This window comes from Aythya ferina (genome assembly GCF_964211825.1).
Source record: "Aythya ferina genome assembly, chromosome: 1".
Lineage (NCBI taxonomy): Eukaryota > Metazoa > Chordata > Aves > Anseriformes > Anatidae > Aythya > Aythya ferina.
The window spans coordinates 64025954-64049257 of NC_140296.1; the positions used below are offsets into that span (position 1 = coordinate 64025954).

Here is a 23304-nt window from a genome sequence, read left to right on the forward strand (position 1 = left end):
GCTGCTGCACATCCAGCCTTGGGCAACCAGCTGGGGAGACACCGCCGAGCACGTGGCGGGGGCGTCCTGGGAAGCCGTCAGCCTGGGTTGTATTGCATTTCTCAGATGTGTCCTGTAATTGTTCCTGCACTGGGAAGGACATAAATATCCCACCAGAGCGGAGCCTGGGAGCTGCTGGAGCGGCGGTGCAGGGAAGGGGATGGGGACGGAGGTGTTACGTGTCCCAGTGCGCGGGGCTCCTGGTGCACCGCGTACTCGCCAGGCACCTTGGCAGCGCTGCCATATACAAACCCGCTCATCTAACAGGAGAAACAGGCCAGGAGCATGGCAAATGGTTTTTTTCTGTCTGTTCTCCAGCCTCTCCGTGTGTTTCATCAGGGAGAACAAGACAGGAGCCCTGGACGTGGCAGGGCTGTGACGGTGGCTGCTCTGTCATGCTCCACGCCAGCTCGGGGGCACGTGAGCTGCGGAAATACAACCGCAACACCGCTGTGCTACATCTTGTTTCAAAAAAACCCCAATTTGTTAAGAGAAATCCCGCACCGAGTGACCGATTCTGGTCCATTAAAATATGTAAACAGAGGGCCCCGCCGCTTAGCTGTCACGTATGCTGATAGCCTCTACGAACTGAAAGGCAATTCTCTCCCCTGGCTGCGCTATCACGTAACCTCATCAGAAGACGAACAGCCTCCTTACCCCCAAACATTTCCCAATTTGCATTTAGATTGTTCAGAGGAAGACGCTTCCCGGCTCCCTCAGACAAAACCCGGTTGTCATTTAGCACAGCGGCAGCCAATTTACGTTCCCATTAATGCGGATCCCAGGCAATTATACAGGGAGGGGAGGGGGGAGACCCTAACAGATTGCCCCCCACCCCTGTGCCTGCTCGGTTTATTGCCAAGCGGGCAGCTGCGGGGCAAATTGGATGCACCCGTGAAGAGGAGCATGTTAATGCTCTTCTGCTACTGCTTTGGGGGGACGGAAGGTGTGGGGTGGACCTCGTGCATGCCTCGAGTCCCTCTGCAGCATCGCCAGCTGGGAGAGACTCAAAAAAGTGCTGAAAATCCCTTTCTGTGACTTCCTCGCTGAGCCCATGGGATGCTGAGTGATAAGGGTGCAAGGGGATGGGCTCACCTGCAGCAGAGCTGCCCCTATAACTACGGGGGGAAGAGGAGCCCAGTGCCAGCCCCTGCCTGGTGGCCTGGCTCGGGTGGCTGAGAAAAAACAAGTGGGTTTCTGTGGGTGGGGGAGACACCCACGCTCCAGTAATTGGAAATCCATCTGTGGCCGCTTGGAAAGTTATTTTTGCTACATGAAAGGCTGGGATGTGAGGACGGGGCCTTCTCCAGACTGTATCACCTCTTGGCTCTCCTGCTAGGACAGCTCATTTATTTGGCTTGGCAGCGGTGCGCCGAGCTGCGGGTCTGCCAGGTTCACCATGTTGTAAGGAGCTGCTGATGTCAGGAAGAGCTTTTGGACGCAGGAAAGCCCCGCAGATGTTGTCCAGGTGGTTCTGCTCTCCACAAGCAGTTTCGGCCCAGCCAAGCCGCGTCACAACTTTACGATGATTATTTTTCTGTTGAAACCTGGCTGGAATCGCGTCGCGCGCTGGGGCAGGAGCAAAGCGCGAGGTGCGGGGCCGGGGCTCAGCGAGGTACGTGGCCTCGGAAAGTAGCTGGCCTGCTCCTCCCGATGGCATTTTGCACCGTCCTGTGGGTCAAACCGGGCAGCTGGCGAGGCTAAACAGGAGGGAAAGCTGCTGCCTCCCCATGTTTTAATTCCTGCGTATCCCACGTTTTAATTTTTTTGACTCAGGAGCCAGGTCTGCAGGTTCCCCGGCTGTACTCAGCCCTGGGGACACACGGGGCACGCTGCCAGCACGTTGCCTGTGCCCATGCAGGGGTCTTCTTCTTCTTCTTCTTCTTCTTCTTCTTCTTCTTCTTCTTCTTCTTCTTCTGCCCATCAACCTTCTCAGTCTGAGGGTTGAAGGCTGCTGAGGTCCTTGAAAACGCCCTGAGCACCTCCAGGGATGGGGCAGCCACAGCTTCTCTGGGCAGCCTGTGCCCGTGCCTCAGCACCCTCTGAGTGAAGAAATTATCTCTAATGAAGAGAGAAACCTCAATCGAGTTGCCTTAATGTTTATTTTATTTAAAGAATCAGAAACACAGTCATTGTAGTTCATTTGTACTCATATCCGCCAACATTTCCTAAACCACATTAACATTCATGTATAACAAAACATTTTCTGAGCTGTGCAAAGTCCAAACAATTCGTTCAATCACTTGAACCCACTTCTAGAACAGCAAACCTGGCATTTTACAGACTGAGGCCACCAGAAGGATTCTTCCCCTTTCCCTCCCTGTTGCAGGAGATGCAAATCTCCTTCCCCTTCCCCTTGTAAGACAGGTAGAAGTTAGACCACAGTACAAGTCAAACCTCTCTCAGCCCAGGACTTTCCAAATGGCACTGGGTCACGTTTCCGTATCACGGATCTGTATTTTGTTCTGCACTTGTGCTCCCTGCATGGAAGTGATTTGTCCAGGAAGATTACTCAATAACCCGAAGTGTGATGCTAAGCAGTAAACAGGGGCCAGAAAACAGCTGTGATCCAAACAGATCTCCCCCCCCCCAGCCCCAACTATTTTTCCTTGCAGGAGGTATGACGGGAAGGGTTGTTGTCCATTAAAAAACCCACCATCCTCCCCTGCAGAATAGATATTAAAGCACTGATTTCACGACACAACATCTGCGTGTTTCCCTTTATCTTCTCACATACCAACTTTTGTCCTGCTAGAGTTAAGCGTTAAAAGGTGGAAATCTGGAACCATTTTAGATCTGGCTAAACACAATAGGCAGCAACCAAGCCGTCATCCTGTTCTGTTTTGCTGCGTGTAGTAAATGCACCCATGGAACAGAATTTTAAAAGAACTTTAACCGCTGTAAGTTGTCAGAAAAATCTCCCCGCCTCTGACGGAGCTAACCCAGAATTTTTATTGGACTCAATAACACGCATTTTGGCATTTCCAACTCGCTAACTGTGCAGTTTCCTGTTTGAGGTGCAGCGATACCAATTGTGATTTGGACCAAATAAACGGACTGATATGGCTCTATTCTCAAGCAAGTCTTTCCAGAAGACATTTCTTCAATCTCTTAGAGGTTATGAAAAGGCAATTTCCTCTCAACAGTAACTAAACTTTTAGTGGCTGACTCATTACAATCTGGAATACGAACAAATGCGGCAACGTTGAATATAAAAAGAAACATCCTGAAAATAATGCCTCCCTGTTCGAAGGTGCTATACTTGGCCATGGACTGTGTTTCTGGAATCTGTTTGTTACGTGTGACAGCAAGAAGAAACTTATTTTACAGAGAACAAAGTCACAGAGCTGAACTTAAATAGGAACCTTCACTTACACGTTTTTTGATATGTACTAGTATACACGGCTTGAATGAAAAAAAAAACTTACACCTTCACATATGAAATACTGGCAACGTAGTAATGATGATCACCCACTGGGCCTCTTCCTTTTAATAAGATCATCTCCAGGTTACAGTGCCTCCAACATGCTTTTAAATGACCACCACATGTTGGCTTTGGCGAAGAGCCAGCCGCCGGGAAAGGCAAGGTACAGATACAGCTAAGAAAATTCTTTCATCACATTTCATTCACCAAGAGCTGATTTCTTTTTAAATACTCTCACAATTACATTATTGAATTTTTCTCATTCTGCTTCATAGGAATAACTGACTAAACTCGCTTTACATTTATTGCACCTTTAAGTCCCTGGTAGATGGAAGCTCATATTGCCTGATACGATTTGTATTGTAGCTTGACTGTGTTAAGAAATTGAACAGTCTCCAAAAACTGTACATTTCTACAGTAAGAAATCGTGTGTCGGTAATGCTAATTACAGCCGTCGCAGATCAGCTCTCATCTCCGTGATGCAACAACAGAGGAAAACTCCAAGGTCCCTGCGCGTGCTAGAACCTGCAGTGTTCTTCTTATTGCCATGAAAAAGTCAATTAAAGCGACTCCTCCGGGAATTGCTTCCAATTCTGGAGTAATTATCACTCTCCAGACAGAATGCTGTGCTTCAGCGTGGGTCTTCAGACACTATAAATATGCAAGAGAGAGCGAGCGTGTGCATATTGCACGGGCACGCTCCTCCAGGTATATTTATCAGTGACCAAGCAGCTTTTTCTCTTTTCCTCTATGAAGCATGAACAGTCTGATCTCGTTCTTCTGGTACACTTCTGATTTTGTGTGTTGAATGCAAGCTTTGTTGCAGCCTCTCTGTTTAACCAAACCGCATCTTGAACAATTAAAAAAAATAGCACCAGATGTATGAAAAAGAGGAAATGTCTGATCTAGTAGGAATATATATAAAGTATAACAATTCTTACAGTAAAAAGGTACGTCATTACAAAAAAGCAATGGAAAGTGATACGGAAGGACACAACTCCATGCTGCATATAATAAGGGCAGAAGACGGGCAAAAGGGATTCTGCTTGAATAACCACAGTTTCATGGTGGAGCCAAACTTCCTCCAGGATCTCCCCGGTGCAAATGCCGGGACACATCGGATGACGGGGGACTCTGAGCACTGACACACTTACCGACAAACTCACGCAGCATCTCTCTGAGGTATATAGAAAGCATGACGTTAACGTTTTGGACTCCTCCTTCTTTCTTGCAAGACGACGCGCAAATCTTTAGTCGTGATTTTTTATTTATTTATTTATTTTTATTCCACCCTCCCCTCCCTCTTTTTCCGTCAAGAAAAAACAAAATCCCAGTTTAAGAGCTTCCTAGCACACCTCCGTGAACTCTCAAATCCATCTTGCATAGGCCAGTAATAAGAACACTGCAGCTCTGACAAATAAGTTACAGCAATATAACAACTTTCCTCTTAATTTTTTTTTTTCATTCTTTCTTTCTTTTTTTTTTTTTTTAAAGATATTTTCTCTATAATTTACACAAAGGGATAACAGCCGGAGTTCGGGTCACGTACAGTCCGGATGGGCGTCCTTTCAGTCTGTGATTCCAGGTGGAAGGCACTACTTCAACATACCACTGTATGCACCGCGCGCGGGTTCAGAAGCACAGCGGGGCGCTGCGTCTCCAGAGCTGTAGACTGAAGGGCCTGGGGGAGTCTTTGGAAATAAAAATGGCAGTGGTTATCAGTCCAGTTTCCCTTTGCTGTCTCTCCTTGTGCTATGCAGTTTCCCCTGACAGCTCCTCCAGCCCGGAGAGCCGTGCTCCGTGCTCAGAAGCTCTCTACAAAGCTCCCGGGAAAGAGGCCCGTCCTGCCGTTCCTCTGTAGCGTCCCTTTGTACCAGCCGTCCTCCCGCTTCTTGTGCACAAACACAATGTCTCCTTCCTTCAGTTCGATCTCCGCCTCGCTCTGCGGCGGGTAGGGAACCACAACGCGGTACCTTGGAAACAAAAAAGGCAAAGAGGGTGTCAGACACAGCCCCCGACCCCGACCTGTGGTGCGGGGCGGCCATGTCGCAAGAGATGGGCGGGCATGGCCGGGCCTGCGCCTTGTCCCCCCCTCAGCTTGTTTGGCACCATCCTGAGTCCCTCAGCACCTCCTGGGCTGGATGTGAGGGGCTGTGTGGACAGACAGGGTGTCTGTCAGACCCCTCAACCCCATTGAGGGCCCCCTGGGGGGTTCCCTAGGGATGTGACTGGGAGGGATGCATCCCCAGGGAGAGAGATGCGTGCCAGCCCCCGCTTGGCTGCTGGGAGCCTTTTGCCTCTTTCTGGTGCCGAACTGTAAAGTGAGATCTGTAAGGCAGCCTGGCTTTCATGCTGCTTTTGCTGCTAATGAAGTGTCAGAGCCAGCAGCTGCCTGAAACCCCATGTCAGGCCGGCCTGCTCCGGGACAGAGAAAGGAGCCGGCTTCCTCCTCCCCTCCTGCGCCCCATTCCTCAGCCCGGCGGCCCCAGGGGCTGCTGCTAGCTCGGCCAGGAAGACATGGGAAGATTTGTAATTGGGAAAAATAAAAAAAAAAACTGGCTGTGTTTCGAGGCAGAAACATCACCTCGCCTCTCCCTCCCCCGCTTCCTGCGAACCAGAAACCTTGAGGAAAAATACGTTTGGGAACATCAGTAAGTCAGGTTTTCTCCAAGCAGTTGTGTCTGAGGCAGCTACATTTTCTACTAAAACTCAATATCATGGGAAGATTGCTGGCCAGATCGACCAGAGGCTTCGCTGGGACGTGCTCTGGAGCCGGATGGTGACAGCAGGACGGTGCTGCCACATGCCTGGAGCGACAGCCTCGCTCACTGCTGCATCCCTCCATCCCAAACGGGACTTGGCAGGGCTCTGGCAGACTGCCTTTGGTATCAGCAGAGCAGCCAAAGCACTTCACATTTGTCTTCTTGCTATGAATGTACTTTGGGTCCCTCAAACCCAAAGGGAAACTAAACTGGAAAGATGTGAAATTGCTTTCGAAGCCTCTCCAAACCAAGAGGGAGCCCTACCCAGGCCCTTTTACACCGGCGCACTTGTGAGCAGAGCTGGGAACTCACTGCCTCACTCTTCTTCCTTCTCAGCACGTGTACTTTCACGGTCCTCTGGTGTTTGCTTAACAATCAATACCTGTCTTGCTAATTGCAACGTAATGAATATGGTACGATAGTTGCCAATTGATTATCTAAAGCCCATCTCCTGAGGATTAATATTTCCACAACCGCTGGATGGCCGCTGATGCCCCAGTCAAGCTTTTATCAGGCAAGCATTTATTTAAAATAATATCCTGTCTTATAGGACTGAGTTTGACATGCACTGAAGGATCTGGAGCACTCCCTGCAGCCATTCCCTGTGAGGTGGTACCAAGGCAAGGGGTTACAGAACCAGAGAATCAGAGAACCCCAGAATCATCTAGGTTGGAAGAGACCTCCAAGATCCCAGAGTCCAACCTCTGACCTAACACTAACAGTCCTCCACTAAACCATATCACTGAGCTCTACATCTAAACATCTTTTAAAGACCTCCAGGGATGGAGACTCCACCACTTCCCTGGGCAGCCCATTCCAATGCCTCACAACCCTTTCAGTAAAGAAGTTCTTCCTAATATCCAGCCTAACTTGGTTGTTGAGTGGCAGCTGCTCATTTTCTTTGCAGACATTTCTCAAGTAGCTAGTGACCACCGTTCTGAAGCTAGGGACCCCGTTTTGACATGACTGTGAAAATACCAGATTTGGCTACACGTTTGGACACCTCCACGGCCAAACGTCCTGTTACTTGGAAACACATTCAACTCCATTTGGAGTGGGGGTTCTGTTCAAAAACCTGATTACAGCCTCATTAACTTGACAGGGCAATAGTGTCGTGTGGGAAATGGGTTTGTTTGAGTGCCATCAAAAATCTGTTGGTCACCTCCATCAATAAATCTCATTGTCACTTCCTTTCTCTGCGGAAAAGCAAATAATGGAGGTTGAAAAGTGTGCTGCTGGCTGGCTGCAGGAAAACGGTCTATCACGCTATCATCTGTGGAACCGCTACACTTACATCGTGAGGCTTTGCCAATTACAGCCATTATGCAAATGAATGCACACATTATTTCAAACACTCCGCTGCAGTGTTGATTAATTAAATTATCAGAGTGGAACAATTTTAGCTAAGACGACGCCAAGTTTCAGATCTCACAACTCCACGTACAACCGGAGCTCTGCTCCGGGATCTCGAAAGGCTCTGAGGAAGAGGAGGGCTGGAACAGCAAAAGGTTGTGTCTGGTGCAGGGTCCCCCAAAAACCCACCTGTGACTGCCAACACCTCAGGTCATACCTTAAGTGCACGGCCAACCTTTTAAAGGCAGGCTGGGCCCTAGGAGTGATGAGTTGGCCGTCCCTAAATGGTTCACATTTGAAGGGAGGTGACCGCGCTCCATAAGAATGTGCCCATCTTCATAAAAGGGATCCTCAGAGCATTTCCTTGGAGAGTTAAAAAAAATAAATCCCAGTCACTGCCTTACAAAACGAAGCACTCCTTCCCATTTAAGGAAACCCCAAACGCTACGGTTTAAATTTAATTAACTACGGTACCTCCTAGGATAACACCGAAGTGTTTTTGATGGAATAAGGAAATCTTAGATACAAAAGCCCTTGCAAATCGGTTAATAAGTCCTCCGTGGGAGACAAAAAAAAAAATATAAAATAAAATAAGATGCTTGCATTTTTGTTTCCCTTGAGAGGCTTTTGAAGCAGTGCCGGGGAGAGCCAGAGCAATCAAAGTTGCAGTGTGCAGAAAAAAATGATCAGACGGCAGGGCTGCCAGCAAGGGGCTCGCAGGCACCATAAATCGCTCCTGTCAGAGCATGTGCTGCCACTCTGAAACCTCCAGGTGGCATTTCAGCCTAGTTTGTTTTTTTTTTTCTCTAGAGCTTAACTCATGTATTAGCCATACATATATGCAAATACATAGATTAGCCGTCTTTTCTGGCAGAAAAGACCTTTTTCTCTTTTCCCCCCCCAAGACGTTCTCCCTCGCTCCCAAAAAGGCAGTCCTCTCTGCTTCTATTTATATCTCCACTTTCCATTTCCCTTTTTGTCCCCTTGTCTTTGAGAAGCTGCAATAAAATTGCAGGTTTCCTCACATCATGCTGCCTCCTGGCATTTCAGATGGATCTCAGACACATCCCATTTTTGTCGAGGTCACGCTATACCTCTAACTCACCAACTTTTCAAAACGCTAAGTGGCTGGGCACCAACCACGATTACAAGTGTGGCAAGCACCTCTGCCTATTATTAACGACGTTGGGTATTTTCTGCTGCAAATTGTACCTTCAGACAGTCATAACTCTGCCACAGGCTGACCATTTCATCCCAAACTCTCCACAATGTCAGGCTGAGGGTCCCACGTGCAGCCTGGATGGTCCCATCACTTCGAGGGAGAACGTCAGGGTATTTTTGCAGTGCCAGCAGGACGCAGGTGAGGGCTTTCCCAAACTGCTATTGCCTCCCTATACTCGGGGAGCTGAGGAAAAACAGGACCATGATGGAAACTGGAAGCCCTGAGATGAGGTGTGGACCTGCCTGCTGAGAGGGAAGCCGTGCTGAGCTGAGCACGTAAGGGAAGAGACGTGTGGCTGCCGAAGCCACCTCATCCTCTGCGGAGGCTGGAAGATGCCAAGCCAGTGACCCCGGATAAATTCACTGAGTAGTGCAGGTGCGAGGCGAGCGGATTCTCCGACTCCTCCAGCTGCAGAGCCTCGTGCCACGCTTTCCACAGAGCGAGACTCATCTCATGCATTTTAGCAGCGTGGGAGGCAGTTGTCTGGTCTGAATTACTCACGCGGGCTCCTCTGCCAGTGCACGCAGACAGGCATTGAGCAGCATTGATCAGAACTGATCGGTAATTAAGGGCTGAGCTCAGGCCTGAACACTGAAGGGGGAAAAAAACAAAAAACAAGTATCTGCTCACTGAGTCAATATGTGCATCCAGTACAATGATGGAGGCACAGAGATTTACAAAATAGGGGTACAATAAGGCAAATTAGGACTGCAGGGCTAACCTCCACTCTGGAAATATTGCAGGATTCAATTCCCGAGGTGGCTAATTCCAGTTCCCCAGTCCTGAGGCAGGTGACCCTAGTTGGAGAAGCACCTAACCATGTGTACACGTGTTTGGTTAGAACACACTCCCGGGGTCATTTCTCTGGTATTGCTTTCCAGGAAAGAAGCACGCCCTTCCTTTGCTTTCCTTCTGGCAAAGACATACGTGCACGCCGAAATTGAAGTCAATGGGCGCTGAGCACATGCTTGAATGCTCCCTTGAATTGAGAGCTCGATTTCTAACGTGGCAGTGATTTGTAGGGAGGACACAGGGGAACACGGAGGGGGCTATTTTAAAGGTCAGACTCACTGCTCCTATTTTATTCTGCAGTGCTGCTGTGGCCACAACGTGCTCGAAGGCTCCCCGAAAACCACGCGAACACCGCGCGGCTGCGCCGGTCGTGACGGCAGGGCTGGCCATAAAAGCTTCATCAGAGAATGAGTGCCAGTCCCTACGAAAGAGTCAACAACGCGTGACATGTTTCACTCAGGTTCGCATTTGGGAACGGTGCCAGCCAGCCGGGGGGACACGGCTCAGGCACGCACCCCCTCGGCTCTCCCGCTCCTCTCCGCGCGCATCTTCTTGAAGGGGGTGGCAGGGAAAAGAAAAGATAAATAAACAATAAAATAAAATAAAATAAAATAAAATAAAATAAAAAATAAATAAAATAAAATAAAATAAAATAAAATAAAATAAAATAAAATAAAATAAAATAAAATAAAATAAAATAAAATAAAATAAAATAAAATAAAGTAAATAAAAAAGCTGCAATGAGGACCATGTCATGCACCTCCCACTGGTGCTAGTGGCACGGCTGCTTGTCCTTGACCAGTAGCCTGGCCGTGGCGAGTGCCGGAGACGCCGGGCAGCCTGCAGGGGAGAAGTAGCGGTGCTCTGCTGCCTGTGTGAGCCCCGTTCGAATGCCGTAAATATGAAGGAATGTGCTACTCCTTCCAACCTTCCCGTGCTCCGTTTCTGTGCGCACAGATGGGCGTTGGGGGACAGAAAGCCAAGTACAGCTAAGTGCGCTGAAATGCTCCGCAGCTTTTTAAAATTTCATCCAGCATCTGAATCTGTTTATCTAACCTTTTTTTTTTTTTTTTTCTTTTTCCTTTTCCTCCCCTCCCTTTTCTTTCTCGGAGAATTGCTCCTACTGTGCAGATGAAATGCACCAAAATGCAAACAAGCGAAATGTGGAGCTGAGTGATGTTGAATGCAAGTTCCTCCGCTGCCAGATGTGAAGAGAACAAGTGGTTTGAAAACCGTAATTTGTTTTAAAAAAAATATAATTTGGTACTTCTGAGCAATTTGATGATTTAATGAGCACAGATGGATGTGGGATGAATTTCTAAGAGACAAGTGTTTAATGTATCTGCTCAGATTATTCCAGGACTAAGCATTATCCTTCCTAGTGCATGAAGGTAATTAATATTTCCCATTATGGGCATGAAAAAGCCCATACGATCAGTTAAGGAACGCAGATACACCAATGATATGGAAGTTAATTCATAAATCAATTAAAGCATCTTGCCTGCTGTGTATAATTAGGGTTACTTCAATTATAGCTTATTTTCAGATTTAAGACTCAGGAATCAAAACGCTTAAAACCGGAGGAAGTTCCTCCCCACCATATACTGCAAGCGGAAGGCTTTGCACAGTCGTAGCAGCCTAGATGCATTTGCTCCTCATCCCAGCAAGGCTGAGCAGACGCAGCTAACTTGTGTCCCTCCGGCTCCATCCTGTTTCACTCCAGCTGCTTATAATTGCCATTAGTTGAACGTCTCACTGTCAGGGCCCTCCAGAGCTGAAATGAGAAATTTGTAGGATACGAGGCTGGCCCTGGCGTGTTAAATAAGGTGTCGCCAGGGAATAATGCTCCTCCCGGCTTCTTCTCATGGCTAGGTTTAACTAAAGGTGCAGCATTCCACTGATGTAGTTACGCCGGTGCTAAATCTGGTTTATATTGATTTAGCTTTTCTTATAGCATTAATCTAAACTGATGTAGACCAAATTAAGTGTGCCTAAATAGGGATTGGTTTTTCACTCTTTTCACTAAATTGGTTTTTCATGGATTTTAAGGGCAAGAGACTACTCTGATAGTGTGCTCTTGCTGCCTTCATTACAGCGCTGAAGGACTTGCCTGTATTTATTTCTGCTTCAAGCCTAATAGCTGTGCTTGAACCACCACATCTCTTTCAGACAAAATGCTCAACCCAGAATAAAAATATTCCCATGTCTGTTCCCTTCTTCAGTCTCCTACAGCCTGGTACCAAGCTGTTCCTAAGCCTGCTATTTAACAGATGCAACAAAGATCTGCGTATCACTTCCTAACAGCACATTGTTTTAAATTTTCCATTGTTCTTATGATATTCCTCTGAGCTCACTCCATCTCACCTCAAATTTGGCTCTTCTGAAATATGCTGTTCCTGGGTATTGAATTATCCCTGTACCATCGTGTCTACCCTCTTCATCACCTTCCTCCCACTTTAATCACATGTCCTGCAGCAGCATAGACTTTATGCTGGGCAGTGCAGGTCCAAGACCCAACTCTTTTGTTAGGGATTCCCAGTCTAGAGTTACATGCAATGAATCAGTCTGCAATCTACGTGGTATCTGCTGGTCATCTCTGTACAGTTTGCTCAGCAGGACACTTTGTGGTAACAGGCCAGATGCCTTAGAGAAGTTTAAATATGTCACAGGGACACTGTTATCATCCCAGCCAAATTTCAACCTGCCTTCAGTGAACACTGTAAGGTGTGGACTGTCCTGTAGCATCCCTTGTGATGCCCTGCATCAGCTGCTCTGTAACCCTGACTAGATTCAGAGTCAGGCTGACCTGTCTGACGCATTTCATTTCGCCTCTTTCATACTCTCAGACAAAAATGATTTCTTTCAAATTTCTGCAGCTTTACTGTTGTTCCAAAATTGCTACATGAGAGCCTCATGAGTTTATTAAAATGCTGGGATCCCCTTTATAAAGTGGTATTTGCCACAGAACCCACACCCTTTGGGCTGAGAAAGCACTGCCCTCCTCTCCATTTAGCCACCTGCAGTCAATCTCCAGAGCTGAAAAACCCAACAACCCTTGAGCAAGTCAAGCTTGCAGCTCTCCCTGAGGATGGCTGCATGCTCCAGGTGACCCCTGGAGACACCCAGCTTACCTTTCCCGAGGCAAAGGCTTGGGCTCTGGCCGAATAGCTGCCATGGAAGAGAGGGGCTGCCTGGCAGGAGAAGGGATGGAGAAATTCAAATCCAAGGAGCCTGTTTTTCTGTGCAGAGGCTCCAGCCCCATGGCTCCCTGCATTTCGCTCTCGATAGGGCACGAGCCGGCCCTGCCGTGGCTGGAGAGGGAGGAGAGCTCGGGTCCCACTGCCCCTTGTAGGACCCCTTCGATGGCCGCCTGGGGGTCGTGCGTGGGGGACACGGACGGCGGGGAGCGCGACTTCTTTTTCGTTGATGCTCCTGCTAGCAGCTTCAGCAGCCCACTCTTCTTCTCCTTCTGCAAAGGAACCAAAGGAAATTAGGGCAGTGGGCAGACATCCCTCATCCCTGTTCTTCTGCTGGAAAATATCACCGTGTGGCAGGAAACTTCATAAAAGAGTTCAACCTCTTGCTGAAGAGATGCGTCAGACCCTGCATGATTTTTATAACAATGAGAAATTCTGCTACATGTCTACCTCAAGCACAAACACAGAATATTCTTTCCTGCAGGTAGAAAGTTTTTTTGAGTGCACTGTGTGCAGAAACTGCCCATCTTCTGGCACAGAGCACGAGGCTCGAGTTGCAACCAGCAATGCTCTGCAGTCATTTTTCCACTTTTTTTTTTTTAACCACACAAGAAGTTTTGTTAAACGTCTGTTAGGTTTCTCTCTCCTCCATCAGACGTGCAAGGCATTATCCAAGACTATCTTCAGAGACTCGGGGCTGAGAAGTTTGGCTATATTTGATAATTTGTTCTATAGTAGGTTCCTGGGGGGGGAAAGGAAATGAACCCAGCAACCACAATGCTCATGGAAAAGGATCTCTCTATCTTTGAGCAGGAACACTGTTTGGAAATACGAGCCAGCAATTTATTTATTCTCTGTAGACAAAATGTCTCATGCGAGGTTTCAAATGATGCTCATTTATGTGCTGACTGCTGAAGTAATTTTTCAAAGCAGCTTTGAAGAATAGGAGGGCTACACTAAAATAGATATAAGCTTTTAGAAGATGCTCAGAGTAGTAAATCTACTTGGAAATGTACTTGGAGCATCTGATAGCCCAGCTCCCCAAGTTCTCGTTTGCACTTTTCAGCTGTCACGGACTGATCAGAAAGCAGAAATACCATAAATGTTAAAATATGGAAGAGCAAAAGCAAAGTGTAGTTGTTATTTCAGAGACAACGTCCGGTGATTTTTGAAGAACACTCTGAGCTATGCTACGTATGGTGCTCTCCTGCATACCACCAGCTCCAGCTATTAAGGGCATTTGTCACTTACAGGTTACTCTACGGATGAAGGGATCCCTCCTGCCAAGATGTTCATCCGGGCAGAACCTGTGGAAGCCAAGGGAGGCTGGCCATATGGCACCGTCAGGTCTAAACCACTGCCTTCATTCCCCTGGATGCACCAGAAAAGCAAGCCAAAGGCCCCCGAGGAGCATCTCCCCTCCCTGTCCAGAAGGCAGCCTTGCAGGAGCTGTGGTAGCTGTGTTCACTGCAACTCACCTGAGGTACCAGAAAATACTTCATGTGTGTAAGAGAGTGTTTCTCTCACTCTCTAATTAAGAAATATCGCAGCTGTCATCATTACATCAAATTTTAAAGCTCTTCAGAAACTGCAAACCTCTCCGTTCCCTGTAGCTCACTGAAACAACAGCTCTCATGATGCCGGCAGCCTGTGTCAATATGGGTTTGAAGGTGTCTAAAGGTCAGTGCCAGCACACAATAGCCCTTGTGGGACTCTGGAGAAATGGCTATTGTGCAGCAGTGAGCACTCTGAGCCCCTTTAATTGGCAGCTTTGCACATGCAAAGTAACTACAGGAACTAAAGCCCCGTATAATGAACAATTAATATTCCTAGGTGGTAGCAGCTCTTCTCATTTTTGCTCCTGATTTAAATACCCTGGCAAATTTTCATTAGAGAAACCTTGTGTGTCTAACACCACGTAAGGCATAGCAGCCAAAATCTTTGGAAATAAGGAAATGCGTACATCCACGCCCATCTATACATTAAAAAACATTCAGTTTTGTTTACAATAACAGCTTCCACCCTACGAGGTTAGCTCCGGCATCAGTTTCTACACCGAAGCTCCCATCCTTCGGACAGCAGAGAGCTGTAATGGACTCGCTGATGTACCCGTCCTTCTGCTTTAACAACAGGCAAAAATAAAGAATTGATTTTTCAGCCTCTTCGCATTCAGCCGAGCGTTTTACTAAACTTTTGAGGCTAAGATCTGTGGTCTTCAAAGAGCTAAGATGAAGCACTTCATTTAGAAAACACAGACCTGCTAGTCAAAACCCAAAGAGTCCCATCCTTCCCTCTGTGCCCGTGGGCAAGATATTTGGAGGTGAACACATACAAAAACACCTTGGGTGCCTGGAGTGCAGACATTACATCCCTCTCTCTGGCTCTGCCAAGTGCTCGCAGCCTCTTCTGGCCTCACACTGCCAAGATCCTCTGCTCAGAGCACTTCAAGCAAGACGAGGACTGTCAGGAGCTGGTAATTTATCGTGATGCCTCTCATGAGAAACAGATTGGGGTTGAACCTGCTGCGATCAGCAGTTCAGCTTGAACCCCTTCATGCCTCCTCCTCCCAGCTGTAAAACGGGAGTAAGTTAAAACCCCTCCTGCCGTGGGAATTCATTAGCGCTATGAAGCCACACGTTTCTTTAAGAGCAACTGGTCCCTTTCCATGGCTTCGATACCAAAACGAAAAATAAAAAAAAGGATTTTGGAACGGAATGTTAGGACGCAATCCCAGAAAGGATTTATTGCGAGTGTCCAAGTATTATGAATTCATTTAATATTTAGTGTAATAGCAACCATCCTTCATAAGAAATTAATTTAATATTTATACGGCTGTCCAAGACAGACCTTTCTGCAGCAGTTTTCCCTGTAAATCAACTAAGCGTTAGCGGGCATGAGTGCTGCAGAGAAATCTTCAGCAGACCCTGTGGGTTTTGAAAAGAGAGAAGAAGTTGACAGAAGACAGATCTGATGACTTTCAGGAATTAGGTTTTTCAACGAAAAAGAAAAAAAAAAAAAAGATGGTTTCCTTTTTCCATTCACAGGCTGCTGTTATATCGCTTTCTAGGAAATCTGTAATCTACTGAAACAGCTGTGCAATTATTGAGTTTTCTTTGTCTGGTAGCTGCATTTCCAATTGACTGCAAACTGTGTTTGACGTCCCTGCCTCCTGAACCCACCAAGGTCAGACCTTTGCATCTGTGCTGATGGATGGATTCACAGCCCTGACAGCCCTTCTCCCATCTCCTGGCTGCTGCCCGCACGTCTAACCAAATTTCAATCAGCACCTTTGTGCTGCTCAGGTTTTACTCGAGGAGGGTTACGGTCAAAAATTTCCAAATCATTAATTTCATAAGGATCAATACCTTAAAAAAAAAAAAAGAAAAGAAAAAAAAAGAAAAAAAGAGAGAAAGAGTGGAAATAGCTTTCAGATAAATCCCAGTTAAGAAAAAAAGGACTGTGAACACAGACAGTATCTGCAGGCCAGAATTTCTTCCTTCCTTCTAGGTGGAAATCAGTTGCTGGCAACACATGGATGGGATGGACAATGTTTCTGAGACCCTGAAGCCTTGGGAAGCCAACACTTGGATAGGTACAACTTCCCCTCTATCTGTCTGATCGATGCTCTGTGGGAGCATTTTGAAAAGTGAGTACAGCCTGAGCTCAAGAACTCATGAAAGACTAGATCAGAATTAAAGTCTCAGATATGTAAATGTTGAAATATTTTCCTTCACAGTAATTGGGGATGATTTTTCCCTTCATTAATAACCCCACTTGAAGATAATAACCAGCTCTTCTTTCAGCTTCGGCGATGAGACGAGCACAGAACGCGGCTCCTTGGCTGATGACTGATAACGGAGTCCCGTGTCTGCAAAGTAATAATCATGCCATAATCCAAATACCAATTATACAGCCTGGCTTTATTAATACAAGTCGTCATTTTCTTTCTTTCTTTCCTTTTTTTCTTTTTTTTTTTTTTTTCTCTTCCAAACCACCCCAATAAACAGAAAATTCGGCTTTAATTTCTTCATCTGCAGCCCCTAATACTTCATTTCCTACCTATCCAGGCTCATTAAATAAATGAGGAGACCTTGCTGCAGCTGATGGAGAAACTGGCTCCAGCCATTGAAATGAGGTAATTTCTCATGCAACACCAGTTACATCAATAGATAAGAGAGCCAGAGGGAGGAAAAAAAAATCATTTAAAAATGAAGAAAAGAGAAACAAAACCGCTTAATGCTGCCCTGAGCCCTAAAGAACCAAGGAGGAACTCATCTATCAGTCAGTACCCCCAAAACACCACTTTTATTGCTTGTTTAACTTGGTCAGAACTTTTTTCCAGTAAATTGAAGTTAGTGTCTGGAGAGTAATGCATTTTTATTCAGATTCCAACTTGGTTATTGGTGACCGATGCTTGCATTGGAAGAGTAGGTGGTCTTTTGGGTTATCTTTCAGGGAAAAAGCTGTTGAAATCCTGCAAAATTATTGGACTTGAGATTTCGATGATTATTTAAAAAGTGCAAAAACCAAACCAGCATCACCTCAGAGGAAAACTTCTCATCTGAGAACTTTTTGGATACGCATTTGTCACTTGCAGTTCGTTAGTATTTCTGGTGAGGCATGGGTGATAGATATGCTTCACAGGACAACAGCAATTATTTTTCCGTAATTGCTACACAAATGTGTCTGATTTTAGGAAAAGACTAGTTGTACATCTCATGTGGTGTGGAAATACTTGCCAAAGATTTAGTTTTTAATGGAGACAACTGCTTCTGGCCAGACGTCTATTATTATAATCTCAGTATACAAGTATGCTAAGGAACAAAAAGGATTTTAGGTTCGTAACATCATTAGCTCTTAAATTCCAGTGATAGTAACATGCCTATATACATACATGCACAAACGTATTAGGCTTATGGTCACTGACTTTTACAATAACCAATATTAAAGCCATAAATGCCTTGCAGTTAGATCTCACCAGGCCTTTTAAATGTTTTGAAAACAAAACTGAGAAAAGAAATTAGAGTTCAGGCCCCAGAACCGCAAAGCACACAGGCACTGGGGTGGATGCAAGGCTCTAGAGACTACTAAAGGAGATGCAGAAAGAACCTAAAAATATATTTGAATATTCAATTTAGATGGAATATTAGATCTTTCAAATACTGGAACAAAGTTAAAGACTAATTTGCAGGGAAAAAAAATAAAAATCTGAAGTGGAAGCAGAGAGTCGCAGCCACCACTGGGCTTCCTGGAGTCTTTTGCATTTGTAACAGCCAGGAGGTAGAAGGAAAAATTACTGGTTCTCTAAAACTATTTACAGAGAATGAGAGACAGATGATCTGCTACCCTGATATTGTCTTTTTTTTTTCTGAGTTTGATGGAGGCAGAAACTGATGGATAGTTTTGTATTTCTTTGCTTTTCCTGTTCTGGTACGCAGGGAATAGGTGATGGTTATGAAAAGTATGGGAAGTTTTAAGATATGCAACTTACTCCGTGCCCTGATACAACAGTTTTCAGTGATATTTTTTAGAGAGAAAAGCTGAAACAGAGCACCAGGGAACTGAAAACTACTCAATACCTCGACGAAATTATTCAAAATTGTGTGCTAAAAAAGTGAAGTACAATAACACCAAAGGAGGTGATGAAACCATGGTTCTGGCCAAGTCCATGGCAGCATTTCCACTTATTTACAAGCAGCCAGTATCTCTGGAAATAACCTCAAGCTCAGAGGGATGTGTTTTAATCCTGAGTTTAGTCCATCTCTTCCTTTGAAGTGTGAGCAACCTCTCAGGGAGCTCAAAACAAGGGAGCAGACATGATATCCGCGCACACATTTGGCATTCAGCTCCCTTCCTCGCTCAACAATGCTCAAAGCACAAAGCACGGAGTTCTCCTTTGCTCCGTTCTCCTGTCCCTATGCCCCTCAGCCTACAGGCAGAGGCACAAAGCATACATATTTCACATGGTAAGCGTGGTCTCCCACCTCTCTTCAGGAGGAAACTGAACAGAGGAATTCCAGGCAAGTGCTGCAAGCACGAGATGCCCAAACACGACCAGTCGTCCAAGGAATCCTCATCCTGTGCTTCTGGCGCTCTGCAGAGCTGGGGGCATGCTGTGAATCCCAGGTGGAAACAAGGAGCTTCCTCAGGTTGAAAAGAAGATCGAAGGTACCCTTCCCCTACCGGTATCTCCCGGCAGATAACTTAAATACCCGCTCTGCCCGGCAGGTTTTGTGAACCCCGTTTCCTAGGCACTTAGTTCTACCCCCAGGTTAACTGGGAATTGTGAATTCCACCACGAAGCAAGAGCCTTGGAGGTAATAAACTTCAGCACTCAGCAAAAGTTAATGCTCATTGTGAGACTGGCTGACAAGTCAATGCAGTGCGCGCTCTGGGAATAGAAATCGATAACCCCGAGTATACGCGTGCTGCTATTGACTCTAAATTGGCTATTCTCATACAGAAAGGGAGTCATTCCTAAAACCCGATGCTCAGCAGTATCAAAAGGCAAAAGATCATATTGGGAATTGCTAGGAAAGGGCTGGAGAGCTTGGCAAAGCTCTCCTACAGGAAACACCATTGTGAAAAGCCCCGCCGTGCCTTCTTGAACACCATGTCCTGTTCTGGCCACCGCAGCTGGAAAAGGCTGTGGACTAAAATTAGAGAACTACAAACAGCGCAGGGAATGGCAACGAGGATAATGAGAGGTGTGGAGCAACTCCTGCACAGTGGAGATGCCAGCTTGGAAAGCAGACAAGTGACGGGAAATAGGATAGCGGCCTACAAAACCCATTACTGCACAGAGAAGGTAACTTGGGAACAGATCGCTTCTTTCTCACAATGCAGGAATTAGGGGAAGCATAATGAGATTATCAGGCAAATGGTTGCAACTGAAAAGTAGGAAGCACTTCTTTACACAACACATAATTAAATACAGGCTTGCTGCACACGGGACCGTGGAAGCCGAAAGTACAAGCAGGTTCAAAAGGGATTAGAGAAATTAATGGAGAACCCATCCAGCAAAGGCTGTTAAAACGATGGTATGGATCCAACCTCTGCTTCAGGAAGCCACGAGAGGTAAATGAAACAGCACTTGGAGCACACACAGGGTGCCTCCACCTTGCTGCAAAGAGGTAGCAAGTACCCTAAACTGAAGGCCAGAAATTTTAAATCTTTTAAAAAACATATATATATAAATCGAGTATGGATAAATGATTTAGGCAATTTTGGTAGACTAACTGTAGTTTCCAAGGAATTTAAGCAAAACAGATGGACAGATTACAAGCATCTTTCTGAAAAGTTAGGTTCATTTATCAAAGCTAGAGAAAAATCTATCACAGCTTCACTGACAGCACAGGATTCTGAAACGAGAAAAAGATGTAGGGACGCATTAAATTTTAGACAAACTGCTTAGAAATAGTGTTTTTTAAATATGATGATTTAGACTGACTGGTTAGCTTGCTGCTCCTTGTCTTTTGTAGGGAAATGAGAAAGATTTATCGGTCCTGGGGAGCACTGGGAGCAACACTCGCTTTTTGCAGCAAGCCAGAACAAGCTCACTCGTTGAACACTCGAATGAAAGAAAACCCGTGGCAGAGTTCAGGATGTGCTTTGACACACTCTGATCTTACACATAGTTAGCTCTGGCTCTCCCCGTTCGCGAGGGATGGATTTCATTTCAGAAGCAAACAGTTAGAACCGCGTGGTCTTGCCTTGTAATCTTATTAAATGACAGACGAGTGAGATTTGTACTTGTATGGAAAGCAGAAACATGTGGGTAAAAGCTTTGGATTAGCGGAGGTCATCTCGTCCCTTGTCTGTGAGGATTGTATTCCCACTTGGTTGATCCTACTGCAGCAGCCATGCCACCTCGGGCTGTAATTTCAGCACTTCCACCGAGCTAAACAGCATTGGGGTGGCTGGCGCTCAGAGGCGAGACTGCTTGTGGAAAATTCAGGCAGCACAGCAGGTAGATTCTCCTCTCAGCACCAATTCCACACAGAAGGGAAACAGGGCTGCCTGTGGACAATGAAAAATTGGCAGGATTTGCGCGCGCCAGACACTGAAACACATTACGGTGAAATAATTCCTACAGACAATTCACCAGTTCATAAAAACGCATTTAACTAGAGACCCAGGAACCAGCCAAGACTGACAGAGCTTATCACACCCACATGGCCTGTGGGCCAGAGGCTGTGAAAGCAACACCCAGTGAACCACTCCTGGGACACACACAGCTGGACAAAGCCCTTTTGCCCTACAGAGACCAATTTGCTACATACAGGAGGAGCAAGGAATCCCAAAATCATTTTAAAGGCTTGCAAAGTAACCGGCTGTCAATGTCAGAGGATTGCTCAGGCATGTAAACTACAATTTCTTTGATAAAGTAACCAAGGCACTGCGGCTTTCCAAATGTCACAACACTTGGGTTATTGTTACTAATAAAGCTCTGCGGTACCTAAAGGCTCGCTAGAAGCTGCTGAAGCTCTGGCAGAATTTATTACAGGAGCATCCTCTCTTCTGCAAAAATTGGGTTTCGCCTAGTTTTGTCTTTTTGTTACTTAAAAAATAAAAATTGAACCTGCAAAGACAATTTGCTAATACAAACAACCCCCTTATGCCAAAGTCAGGTCTTTAGAGGAATGATATTCTCCTTTCTTAAATTAAAGAGCTGAGCAAGAAGGATCATCAGTGAAAAGCCCCATAATGCTGTTAAGCCAAACAAAACAGCTATATGGTAAGGAGGGAAGGGGAGTCAATAGCGTTGTGGCTTTGTTTCCTTTTGCCCTGGTTCATTATACAGCAAAATCTTATCCTCCCACCCTATCTTCCCTTCCTGTGTCTGTTCTATCCACTTTTTCTTCCTAGGCACGTGACCTACAGGTACAATCATCTAATTAAACGCAATTGAGGCACACTGATTTAACTAATTGCTACCTGTCACATTTCCCACCTAAACCACCGTTCTCCATTTCCTCAGCCCACTCCAACTGTGAGACAAAACACGTCAGCTCAGATGTCAGGTGTCAGCTGCCTCGGGTGAACCAAAAGGTCTGGGGAAACGTTTTAAGTCAAAGCTGGCAGTAGGAAACCTTCAGTGGGGCAGCCAGCGAGTGCCCCCTCACACGGGTTGTGGGCATACTCACATCGTAGCCTCATGAACTCTCTGGACACAAATGGCTCACGTGCTGCTCCTCTGGAGTGTGCTACATGAGGCTGTGACGCTCAGTTGTATTCTCACAGTTGCCACTGCACAAATATCCAGCAGCAACGACAGATATGCAGCATATTCCTCTTTGCTCTACCAGAAGAGGCCGGAATGACCTGGAATCAAAGGTGGATCCTGCCAACTAATAGCACAAAATGGTCGATTACAACACAGAAGCTCAAAAAGCCTCTGTGGAAACGTTGGTTGCATAGATCTCATATCTGAAAATCACAGAAACTATATAAAGATAAAATCACTGCTGCACTGGAGCAGAAATGACAGCTTTGTCATAACAGCCTGTCTCCAAGCCTGCCTACCACAGCTGAAGTTGAAAACCCCTTTACGCAAGTCAGATGAAAGTGCACAAAGATTTCCCCTTGACCTCAGTGGCTGATCAAATGATGCAGTGTACCCAAAGACTGACAGCCTTTCTTATTTTCATTTTAGCAAACGGGTGTGGGCAAACTCTGGCTTTGAGTCATCTCATCTTCAGTTTGACCATGGCTAGCTGGAATGTCTCTGCCTAGGAAGAAAACAGAATTATTGGTAGCCTGGTAGTTAAGCACTCACGACTTGTAGCCAAGTTCTTGTACCGTGATTACTATTGCTGCGTCTGACAGTCCTCCTACAGTAGAGCAGACAATATGATGAGTATCTTGAACAAGTTTGCCCTTTCAAGTTTTTCTTGTTTGGACGGCAATGTGTGTGTTTGAGGGGTCCCTTCCAGACTTGCTCTCTCTCTGTTTTAACTCAGCAGCAGGCATCCAAGAAGTCAGACTGAAGACAGATAACCAGATGTTACCAGTTCCTTTGCAACGTGTTCCAGGTAATGATTTTCTGTCAAATGGGAGAGCATTTCAAGTAGGTACCAACAGGGCTTGTCTTAGGCCGGTGCTATTCAATCTTTCCATTAATTGCTTGGTAGATGAGCTAGAGCTCTAAAACCTGCAGTGGGCACTGCGCTGAGTGTGTCTGCCAGTAGCTGAGAGAATAAACAGGGTAAGAATTCAAAACAATTTTCCTAAAATGGAGAAACGGTCCCAAATCAACACAGTGAAATTGAGAAAGACAAGCATGACTTGCAACTGCTTGGAAGGATAAATCGAATGCAGAGATGCAAAATGAGGAGTGATGGGCAAGCCAGCAGCTCTGCAGAAAGGGACATGGGAGTTACAGCAGATAACAAACAGGGAGTGAGTCGAGATGCTGCTGCGGAAAAAGCAAAACTCGCCTGGAAACACATTAACAAGCATCTTTTATGTAAGCCATGGAAAGTACTTACTCAACCCTAACAAGGTCTCAGCTGA

The 23304-nt window shown here is 46.0% G+C and overlaps 1 protein-coding gene across 1 annotated transcript in view; it reads right to left on the reverse strand.

The window, feature by feature from the left end:
- Positions 1 to 2127: 2127 nt before the first annotated feature.
- The window catches only part of SH3RF3 (SH3 domain containing ring finger 3), a 232250-nt gene continuing 211073 nt past the window's right edge, over positions 2128 to 23304 (reverse strand). Inside the window, exons 9-10 of the mRNA XM_084539157.1 lie at positions 12724 to 13061; positions 2128 to 5436 (exon numbers count right to left, since the gene is read on the reverse strand). Of these exons, the coding sequence (XP_084395283.1) occupies positions 5268 to 5436; positions 12724 to 13061 (507 nt within the window). The 3' untranslated portion in view covers positions 2128 to 5267. The remainder of the gene's footprint in view (positions 5437 to 12723; positions 13062 to 23304) is intronic.